Source organism: Branchiostoma floridae, chromosome 11 (genome assembly GCF_000003815.2).
Source record: "Branchiostoma floridae strain S238N-H82 chromosome 11, Bfl_VNyyK, whole genome shotgun sequence".
NCBI lineage: Eukaryota > Metazoa > Chordata > Leptocardii > Amphioxiformes > Branchiostomatidae > Branchiostoma > Branchiostoma floridae.
Window position 1 is genome coordinate 5443698 of NC_049989.1, and position 11850 is coordinate 5455547.

The 11850-nt window shown below is 40.5% G+C and overlaps 1 protein-coding gene across 1 annotated transcript in view; it reads right to left on the reverse strand.

Annotated features, from left to right (window-relative positions):
* The window catches only part of LOC118426474 (TNF receptor-associated factor 4-like), a 31629-nt gene extending 19973 nt beyond the window's left edge, over positions 1 to 11656 (reverse strand). The window contains exon 1 of the mRNA XM_035835904.1: positions 11446 to 11656. Within this exon, the coding sequence (XP_035691797.1) occupies positions 11446 to 11588 (143 nt within the window). The 5' untranslated portion in view covers positions 11589 to 11656. The remainder of the gene's footprint in view (positions 1 to 11445) is intronic.
* Between the last annotated feature and the right edge of the window lie 194 nt (positions 11657 to 11850).

Below are 11850 nucleotides of genomic sequence, written 5' to 3' on the forward strand. Positions count from 1 at the left end.
AATTACAGCATTGCTGCAATGACAGCCATAATTGTCATGGTAACGACCTAGGGTCGTGGAGAGCCAGCAGTCCTCAGTTTAGCCATCTATTGTACCACTTCACTCACATCTCAACACTAGGACAACTGTGCACACAGCAACCACACAAGACATCTCCTTTTGCAGCATGTCATCATTGTAGACCACTGCAATGCGGTTAAAAACATTCCTAACTTCAAGAGCTTTGCTGTTGCAGGTGCAGGTGAATGGTACTCAACAAGATCTCCAATGCTTTCATCTTAAATAGAAAAAAAAAAACTGCTGTGCCACAGAGGATTTTATTTCTTCTATCTTGGCTATCACACAGAGGACCATCCAGGCATTCAGTGTCATGCACACTGACAACCTGGGGTCAAGCAGTGCCAACAGTCCTCAGTTTAGCCATCTATTGTACCACTTCACTCACATCTCAACACTAGGACAACTGTGCACACAGCAACCACACAAGACATCTACTTTTGCAGCATGTCATCCCTGTAGACCACTGCAATGCGGTTAAAAACATTCCTATCTTCAAGAGCTTTGCTGTTGCAGGTGCAGGTGAATGGTACTCAACAAGATCGCCATTGCTTTCATCTTATATAATAGGAAAAAAAAACTGCTGTGCCACAGAGGATTTTATTTCTTCTGTCTTGGCTATGACACAGAGGACCATCCAGACATCTAGTGTCATGCATGCTGTCAACCTGGGGTCAAGCAGAGCCAACATTTCTCAGTTTAGCCATCTATTGTACCACTTCACTCACATCTCAACACTAGGACAACTGTGCACACAGCAACCACACAAGACATCTACTTTTGGGGCATTTCATCCCAGAAGACCACTGCAATGCAGTTAGGAATGTTAACATTCCTATCTTCCACAACTCCATTGAACCATTCATTTACTTTTGTAATGCCCTATTGTTCTTCAATATTGCAGAACAAAGTGAGACATTATTGATCCAATATAAAGCATCCACATCCTATTTCTACCTAAAACATAAAAACATACTCTATTGAGATAGATTGATGGATAACCAAAATAACTGCGTAACAATATTACTACACTTTATCTTTCAGACAACCTCAATATATCAAGTCCTAATTCAAGGAATCTACATGAATCAATCTTTAAAAAAAAAAGTTATAAATATCGCCTGACAGAAATATTGTTGACGTTTATAATTTCCATCATATCTATGACTCTCTTTCGGACAATTTCCATTTTGCTAAGAAGAGTATTTGCCGATAAAATCTTCAACTGTGGCCCCAAAACTTAATCCAAACAGAATCTGGCTAACTGCTAATAGCCTTGGTAACAGCACACCAACAGACTTCGACTTGGTTTCTCTACGTAACAACATAACTACATGGCTTTAGCAAGGCGATTTTCCCCTTATAACCTCCTTGATTGGAGAGTTTGTAGCAGGTGCATCTCTGGATGGGTGGTTATCACACTCCCCAATTTCCTCTTGGGAAATGTAGGAAACAAGAATCTGGGTCATTACAGAATAATTAAGTACTAATGAGTCCTGGCACATGTATTAGGGAGTCTGGTACCTCTACATGCATCTTCCCTGTCTGTGATTGAGGCATTTCAACAAGGCCCAGCCATGCTACAATTTACTTGTACCAATAAAAATACAGTAGCTATAATACTAGTTCACCTTTATCCAGTGGGTAACCTATATCCATTGTTTTAAAAAAGTGGGTACTTGAGGATACTTAAAAATATTACAGTTTGAAACCACCATCCAACGACATGATGTCCATAAATACTCTGTTTTTAAAAACTATGGATATAGGTTACCCCACGGATAAAGGTGATCTAGTGTTATAACTTACCAATATTTCCCACTTCTATTACACGTTCACCCTCGGAGTCAAATCGCAATATCTGAAAAAGTCACTGTCACAATTTTAATGATCCAGAAAGACAAAAAGGAGATAAAATCAGCTACCTACATGTTGTGATATTGCTGTATCCCTAAATAATGTAGAGCTTCTGCACTGGTGATGGAGCAATTTAATCGTCACGCTTCAGAGAGCAACACTTGTGATGAGATGGATACTCTGAGGTATGCGTAACAGTTACACACAGTGCAATGTCAGCTGTGGTTATATGACTTGTGAAGCTGGATATTATATTGCTGCATACGTGCCTGGTAGCTTTCCACAGACTATTTCAGTATTTGGGACAAGGACATGTACAAGTCACATCCTGCAAACAAACTGCACTTCATTACAGGTCAGGAGAGTTAGCCTCTAGCAGAATCCCCAGGTCACTGGAAAAATAGTAGAAATTGGCCAAAAAGACGTTGTGCGGAGGAATACAGTTTGCCACCTAGGGAGGCTGGTAGTAGAGTAGAGTCTCCATCCCACTCAATGTTTGGTAGCAAATATTTTTGACTTTCACTGTAAATTTGTCATACAAAGGTAATTTCACTTTCATATCATATGTTGGCAAGTTGCTAACATATTTACATCTTGTGCCCAGCACTCTCTCTCATCAAAATCTTCAATTTGCCCTGTCGTCAGGCTGTTCTGTTTGTTTTACATTCCCAAGCATCTACATTCCCATGCACATATCCCAGTGAGCTCTTACTAGACTAAACACCTGGTCCAGCTGGTAGCAATTCAGCCCACAATCATCAACTATTGTATAGGTAAACAAGCTCTTCGTTAATGACGCCACATTTTCCGTATTTCCTGTGAACAAAAAAGTCATATTTCCAAACTCTCTTCAAATCTATATAAAGTTGTGTGTAAAAAGGTATGCACTAACGTTACAATATGTTGTTTTAATTCACAAAACTTTTCTCGGACCACCCCTCATTCATTCTGCAGCATATACTATAAATGTATATGGTTTCTGGCCAAACCAAAAACAACCTCCTTTTCCTGAGATGAACCCCCTGCCACATCATCAGATCATAAAAGACAATGGCCGATAGTTACAGTGTACTTGAGATAGGGCCCCATCTGGTCAATTTCCTCTGTGCTTGTCTACTTAGCTAGTCAAAGGTGTGAAAGCTATAATATTATCACAACTGTGTGAAGCCTTCCAACACTGGACCCCTGTGGCTGATTAGGGAGTGTCTATAAACAAGCAGTCAATAAATTTCCCCTTGTCGAATTCAGGATGTTTTTCTTCTCCTATTTCTTCAGCACTCCAACATTAATTTACTCACCAAACATTAGCCAACTGGCAAATTGTAAAGTAGTAGATCAAATGATCCTGTAAACAACAAACTGCAGTGCTAAAAAGGTAAATATTGTAAAGACGTCAAGTGTACTTTATAAAAAGAGACAGGCATTCTCAAACATTAGTCTACTGATGATTGTGAAGATTTTTGAGTTGGTTTGAATTTGAATTTGATATTGATTATCTCTCCATCGTTTGTCATTACTTTTTATGTCAGCTGTACATGTAAAGCTCGGGAGCTGTATTAAACTTGGCTGGATACCAGGCTAACAGTAACACTAGCCTGGGTACCATACAATTTCTACCGGGGCTCCTTGCACTCAGATGGTACCCAACCCAGGCTAGCACTATACTATAGCCGACACAGGCTACATAAGCAGGTAAACCAGTACCTGGCAAACTGGCAAAGTGGGGAGGGGGTACATAGATAATAAGATAATCCTAACCCCTTGCTGCCCACACACCATCTTGTTCACACCAGGACTGTTTGGCCCCATGTTGACCCCCACAAACAACTCACCACTGGGGGGTGCAGGAGACCAAAAGGGTTCCCTCTGGGTGGCCTTGGGCTGTGTTTTTCTCAGACTGGTGTTAATTTGCCATCTTTTGATGGCTTTTGTCTAATTTGAGTGATGCGCAGCTTCAGATAAAAGGCTAAAACTATGGGGGGTAGCTTTGGTCTCTTGTACGGAATTGTCTCCATATCCCTCCCCCTTTTATTGGGAAAACCCAGAACTCTGCTTTCTGGCTGCAAAGGTTTCAAAAGGATGACCGCTTCCATTCAAAAGAGAAAGTAGGAAACCCAAGCAACAAGAAGATCAGATAGATCAAAGGAAAGTGAAATTAGAAACTCTGTCATGATGTTTTACTGTTCCTTTTGTCATAGGACTTTTTGAAACCTCCTGAAAGATAATACATATTGTTCTCATGTGGACTCACTGGTAAAAGAATTACTACTCTGGTGAGGATGACAGATATTTAAAAAAATTGTTGTATGGCTTCCGCTAGACTAATACATGACAATTGAAATTATGACCCATTTTAGAAACAAATTTCATCTAAGCTGCATATTGTTATAACTGTGCTACTTACATATATGAATGAAAGAATGACTCACAACAATTGATATTTATGTTTCAGATATGCATCCATGAAATTCAATTTTTCTCCATGATAAGGCAAATGCAGCTCAGTTCATATGGTACACATTATAAGGAAACAGGGTCCCCTCTTCCACACACAGTAGCATCTCACAGAAGCTTGAGTGTAATGTGCCATGACCACCCAAGCATCTATGGCATGTTTCAAAGACAAGACAAGGCTCTGTTCTTGGCAAGGTTGTCCTCTAAAACAGGATATGGTATACCTAACTCCCAACAGACCACAACCACAAGGTTAAGCCTTCTCTCAATAATGGCAATGTTGGCTTTGGCAAATGTGGTCACATGGGCATTTTACTGTCAAGTATAAATGGTAGTTCCAGACTACTACTGCTGCTGTTAGTCGTCCCAAGTCAGCATGCTCAACAATTTCACAAGTCTGTAGGCTTTCTTGGAACAGATTTAACTCGCATGGATAAAAGAAAAGGCTGGCAGATAAACCCAACATCTGCTTGGAGATTAAATTTTTACACACAGAGTTAGGGATCGGAAAAAGGTTCCTTATCGTTGAGGAGGAAAAGGCTTCATTATCACAACCTTATAAGTACTTCTCACCACATGAAGATAAGACTGAACTGTTGTCACTTGAAGCCTGCAGCAAGATGGACTGAGTGAGTAACGTTACTGGGAAAAGACAACACCCCAAATAGCAATGCCACTGTTCTATAGGTCTGTAGAGTTATGTCCCAGAAGAAAGCACCCTAACCAGAAATGAGACAGGCACCTCACTCCCCTCACACATGGTTCTCATTTCTGGTGTGAGGCAGTCCCCAGCAACCCCCCAGGGTAAGCTAATTGTTCCACATGTGTCCGCCTTTACAGGAGTTATTATCCTGGAGGCCTGGAGGCATTTATCACTGTCACTTTCACAAATAAACTCTTATCATAAAATGCCCACATTTTTCCCATTAGGAAGTCTGGAAAAGTTGTAGTCACCTGGGTATGCTGTAGCAGAAATAACGCTAGTTCACCTTTATCCGTGGGGTGACCTTTATCCGTTGTCTTTAAAAACAGCACATTGGAGTATCAAGTCTGCTGACAATGGTGTCAAGTTTGCAATATTATCAAAATGTTCCAATTTGAAACCACCGTCCGTCGACTTCATATTTTTAAATACGTTTTTCTTACAAACAACGAACATAAGTTACTGTCGGATAAAGGTGAACCAGCGTTAACACACTGAGAAATCTCTATCATAAAGAAGAAATCTTTCTCCCCTCTGGTCATAGATTTATTGTAAAAATCATATTGATAATGTGTATTACCAAGGAGGTTGAAATGAGGATTACTGGATACTATACATTTTGAATTGTCCACCATATTCATAGTTCTCAAGGTCACCTATTCACTGCAAAAAATGATGCTGAAAGTGAACTTCAAAATAACCCAGCTGGTACATTTGAATCAGGCCATGTACTCTGATTCCCAGAAAAAAAAATCAACTGAAATTCAAATTGGGATTTTGTTTCAAACTGACCAATATCTCTAGCCTATTTCAGCTACAATAGTTTTTTTTTTTTTTTTTTTTCTGAAAAACATAGGCAGAGCCTTTCCATAATCATTCCTAACTAACCATTAGTATACTAGACTTCTTGTTCCTTTCCATCCTGACTGAAATCCTGACAGACACAATCCAGCATCAGTAATCCAGCATGCAAAAGGTCAATCCTTCATCATCTCATACCTCAACCCCTGAGACTACCTGGCTGTTTACAAGGATTTTGTAGACTTGGTCATGACATTAGTTTACTTCAGTTGGCAACTTGGCATGCACTTGGGACTTTCACCTTCCCAGGAATTTACTTCCTACATATAAAAGCAAATTTGATACAGCCCCATGGCCCATAATGCATGGCCCATAAGGGCTATATGTTCTCAGATTTCCTTGTGGTATTTTTGCATGTCTTTGGACTTCCTCAAGTATTCTTGCAGAGGACACCCTCAAATTTATAACATATACAAACTGTGGGAATGGTGGGTGTACTCTGTCATGAAGTCCAAAGTCTTTAGACAGCTGGAGACCTCCTGCTGTTATACCACTGGGAAAGGAGGTTTCCTTCTGTTGATGTGGAAGGATACTACTGGCCTCTCTGTGGGCATTGGAACACACTGGCAGACCACTCGCTTCCAAGCTTAAGAACCTTCCAGGTTGAAAATTGCAGCTGAAAATTGTTATTTTTTCTGATGGACAGCCTTGCAAGGTGATTTTCTTCAACTGGCTGTAAGAGTTTATGAGAAAAAATTTTGATATTGATGTGGTGTGTGTTTTCTTGAGAAAAAATGCATGGTGTGTGGTATACTTTGTTTTGAGTTCCTGTTGCTGTTGTACATGTATATTATTTTACCCTTTGATGTGGACATTCCTTATCTAAGTTATTGATCATTTAAGAGCTAGCTGCACCTTGCAGTTTGCACCATGTTCAGTTGTATGCAAACAGTCTGGGGTAGATGTTTATAATTCCCATCGCCATATCACAGAAAATCGATGAATGATGTTTACATTACGTGATATTGAGTGAATACCTTTACACTTGAAATGCCAGGATTACATTTAGCCTTGAATATATATTGTCCTTTCCCGGCTCATATCTTAGATATACCTAGAGTACATTTGTTATGGTAAAGATGAAAGGTTCAGTATGGATGCTTGATAAAAATTTGGCCTTGATTTTACATTCTGTACACATATTCCAGCTAGGCTGCCAGGCCCCCGAGATCACAAGGTTCCCACACTGTATGTATCGTCTTGAATGCCTACTTGAAAGGCCATTTGTTGCATTATTGTTGGGCTCGCTTGGCAAGACAAAGTGCTTTCAAAACACTGGTGGTATGCTTGCCCTTTGGTGGTCTTTTCACCTCTCCCTTTTTCAATGTTAGATAAACATATGATCAAGTACAGGGTTTAGAGGATACATAGAATTCAGCAGCAGTATTGGCAGGAGATGCTGAACACTGGGAATACATGGAATACATGGAGAGATCTGGGATATAAAATGCTTGTTCTTTCTTGTTGTTGCAACAGGTAAATAGCCATATCCATTTCAAGAGCGACACCTCACACCAGAAAAAGGTGAAACTAAAACCGTGTTTCCCTTGAAAAAACAAGGTGATGGGCTGTTAGCGCCTTTATGTAAGAAGTAACTGATCACCTTGTGAATCATTCAGCCACTCCCCCTACAATAAAACAAAAAGCAACAACATGGACAATATTGATTCTTCACAAACGTCTTTGTAATTTTTTTGCTTCTGAACTGATCCTATGTGTTTTGATAGGGAGATGCTGTCAGTCTACGATCAATACATGTTGACAAGCCCCAGGAGTGCTGTTCTGAGGACAGGAAACCAGCAGTGGAAACTGATATCGGTGCATTTTCAGCTTGAAGTGATTACAAATGCTAGACAGGAAATCTGGCATGGAATTCTGTGCCCATCTTAATGAATTCAGGTAAAAGATGTTCAGGTATGCAAAAGGAATGTCTGTTCAGAGCATTATTAGAACCCCTAGGAATAAGTAGGATCTGTAGGTTACGACCTTACCTTACTGCACATTCAGCCTATTATTAATTAATCTTCCTTCCCAAACTCTGTACTACTATGACTAAACATTGATGATATTGCCTGAAAATGTGCTGCAAGCAACTGTCTGTACCTTAATTTTTATAAGGTATTGTATGAATACTGAAAATGCCACAGCTTCACATGGGAACATTTTGCTAACATAAGGTAATGCCTTCTCTCCTACTGACATGTATTATGGCAATTATTGTTAAGGAGCTAGGAGCTAGGTTACCGAGGTCTCCTTAAGAATGTCTTGAACACCTGGATATCTGAAGTGTACCACATGTCTGCGAAACTCAAACAATATGCTACATTAGTAGATCTCTTGGAATTCAATTTTATATTTCTTTTTTAAATTTTGCGCTGTTATGGTTACTGGCACATGGCAGTATTAGAGAGTAGAGTCTAGAGACTAGAAACCTGTAAATTGACTATGAAAAATACCGGTACATGTGAGGATTGCAGGGCATGTGTCACAGTGTGTGGACTAGAGTGTTTTGTTTACATACAGCCTCTGTATCTTTCTTTTCTTTCTGCATGCAGATACACATGCACCATGCTGAGCTTTTCACACCCATTCAGATAGCACCACATTGCTGCATCTGTTGCCACACTTGGAGGTTTACAGGACCTCTGTGTACATTTTCTGTCACTACAGTTCCTTTCACACCTACTCGTGACATCACTTCTTCTAATTGATGTGTCAGCTTTGGCACTTGGCCAAACGAGCCAATTTACTTTTCCACACAGGAAGCTACAAAAGGAGATTTTGTCTTCATGTCAACTCTCCAAATACTTATGCACATAGAGCACTTAAATGTTAAAAGATAGCTTTACATGTGTACGAATAAAAACAAAAATTATTTTTTTAAATGGCTTCACAGTGAGACTATCAACATGTGTTATGTTCTTTGAACAACTTAGGTCACGGAAGGTCAAAGTAAACATGACAACACAAACCTGCAACGAAGTAGCCCTAGGGGCACATTTTCTGCAACATGGACGACGTTGTTACAATGTAGATACAATTGTGTTCATACTCCCTCACAATGCTGCCACAGCTGGTAGATTTTGCTTTGTTCCAAGAATTGGAAACATTTTACACACCAACATTTTTCTCATAATATTTTTCAGTTGGAAGAGCTTCTCTTAACAAACAATAAAGATGACAACCAACAAACCAAACCACTGTTTCTATCTACCTACAGAAGCCAACAGATATGATGCAACAGGATTTTCAAGCTAAAGCCCAAAATATAAACATACACCAGCATTAAAACTCTTGCCTGTGTACATTTACCTCCCCTGGCTTGCAGATATGTGACATGCTGAAGTCTGGCACTTACTGCAGTCAAAATTCCCTGTCAGGTTCTTAGGTCAGACTTATAAGCTCAGCAAGAAGCGGATGTGGGAGACTTGGACAAATGTTATACACTCCGTATCCTACAGTGTGAAGATGGTTTCCCAGCAGCCTGACCTGACCTCTTCTCCCTCCACAGCTATGTGCAAACAAACAGTTTGTGTGCCTTCACAGCCAATTGCCAGAAGATTAAGGTGCCGAAAAGGGCCTAATTTGGGCATTCGGTCAACATGCCAACGTCCACCACTGCCAAATCACTAATTAAGTCTCATAGTTTGGATGTTTGAAGGTCAAGTTCGTGACAACAGACACACAGAAGGGGCCTTTTCAAGGAACTACAATGTATCTTTTACTACACGTAATAAACAGGATTATCTATTTGTCATCTTATTAGATATGCTGTAAAGATCTTGTATCTATTTGTCATACTGGCTAGTAACAATCACTTTTCCCCTAGTAAGTCACACTGTTTTCTTCAGGGATGTATACACTACTTCACCCAACATATTTGATACTTTTTCGACAACCTAAGGTAGTAGCTGTAGAATTATTAGGCTGCTGGGAAAGAGAAAATCCTTGAGGCGAACATTTGGGTACCAGGTGCTGCCATGCATGAATACCATAACATCATAGTTTCACGGTACATTCTTCGATGGGTTTGAAAAAAGCATACCTCAGTAAATATATACACAGTTCTGGTAAAGTCACATGGTTGGAGACATTACTTGCCCAAGGATCAAAACAAAGTACATACTTTCAATTTCATAGCTTCGTTTGAATTTTAGGACTGTAGCAGTAACAACAGTGGTCTATTGCTGAACCTCCTATTTAAAAACTACTAGTATTGGTACAATAAGTATTAATTATTTATCTGCCATTGGTTAGTGAAAGTGTAATTTTCATGCCACCAGAAAACAAAACCAGCCACATTTTTAACAGAAAAGTCTTATCAGAAAAATATATATCATGCAAACATCCCTCATCTCCTGAAACACTGGTGAAAGTGCACTCAACCAAACCACTTTAGCCTTTCACTTTCATCTAGCTGGGACATAAAATACCAGCTTATCATCCTGTATTCCTCATCCTAAAACCCTGTTCCCTTGTTGCAGTAAAAAGAAGGATCGTATCCTTTTGATAAGAGGAGAAAACATGTAGATTTCTAATATTCTATCAAGGAAAGGGCATAGGGTGCCAGATGCTCCCAGGGGAGAGAAGTCGGCTATCTGGGACCTCCAGAAGGAGAACTACAAACACTTGTCTTTTGTGTGGGCACGTAAAGCACCAATAGCAATACACCTACACATCAAACTGTATTCACCGCCACGCACACGAGTAGCTTTAATACAGAAATGGGCGCATTGTTAGTACCCACTTTGCGTGGTAAGTTATAAAGTGAAACGGTGGATTATTCTACGTCAAATGCTCTCAGTGTCAGAGCCAGCAAATGGAAAGGGCTGTCTTTTATCTACTCAAAGATCGGCGTACCAGGTCCTTGTGGAGAGACACCACGCATTGGGCTTAGGTGCGCATAGCGTACATAATGTAGGCGTGTGTACGGTGAATAGCTTTGTGAATCGACGGGGAATAAAAATGGATTTGCGATTTACGTGCATGTAGTCCCTTTAGGCTGTGTTTTGTAAACACTCGGTAAGCAAGGAGCTCTCCAACAAGGTGGTACAGAGAGGGTGGGCCATTCTTGGGATTGTTTGGGGGTGCTGCACTCAAAATAGCGGGCGACAACCATACCATAACACTGTCACATCACATGCCCCGATTATAAATGCTTTTTCTCCAGAACATTTTAGGATCATATTTCGATGGCAAAATTCCACACAATACAACCAACCGCCAAGCACACCTAATATATGTATAATAAATATACCCGGATCTCACTTAAGTTGTACAGACACAAACGTACATCTACGACAAATTTATGTTTATGGGATTAATATGACAAACCTTGCGACTATACAACAATCGGATCAATGCATTCACACCACTTCCCTATCCAAATACTGAACCTTGCTGATCCACTAAGCTATATTTGATGAGCGAAAATACAATGTATGCGATTGCTCACATCTTTATACACTAACAGATTATAAGTTTGTGCAAGGTTGAAGGGGAACCTGTCTGACCTGAGGAATTCTTGTAGACATGTGTCACAGAAGCGGTGCCCGCACGTCGTGATCTGCACGGGGTCGTTCATGGGGAGGTGGCACAGTGGGCAGAGCCAGCGCCGCCGGACTCGGTCCGCGAACGTGTGCTGCAGTCCCGGCATGGTTTCGGGCAGTCCTCGGCGATCTGTCAACTCTCCAACCGACGGAGACGTCCCTCCTGATGCGGTGAAGACGTTAAACTACGTTGTCACGGTATTCAGCGCAGGCCGCGATACAGGCCGCTACGCCTACACACTTCCGTACGAGTGACTGTACAAGTGTACGGGCTGATGATGTAGTCATGAAATATGGACGGCTCCATTCTAAAAATAGGGATGAATAACAATAGAGGAATATTTCTACTTTCAATCATTTGTTCAGACG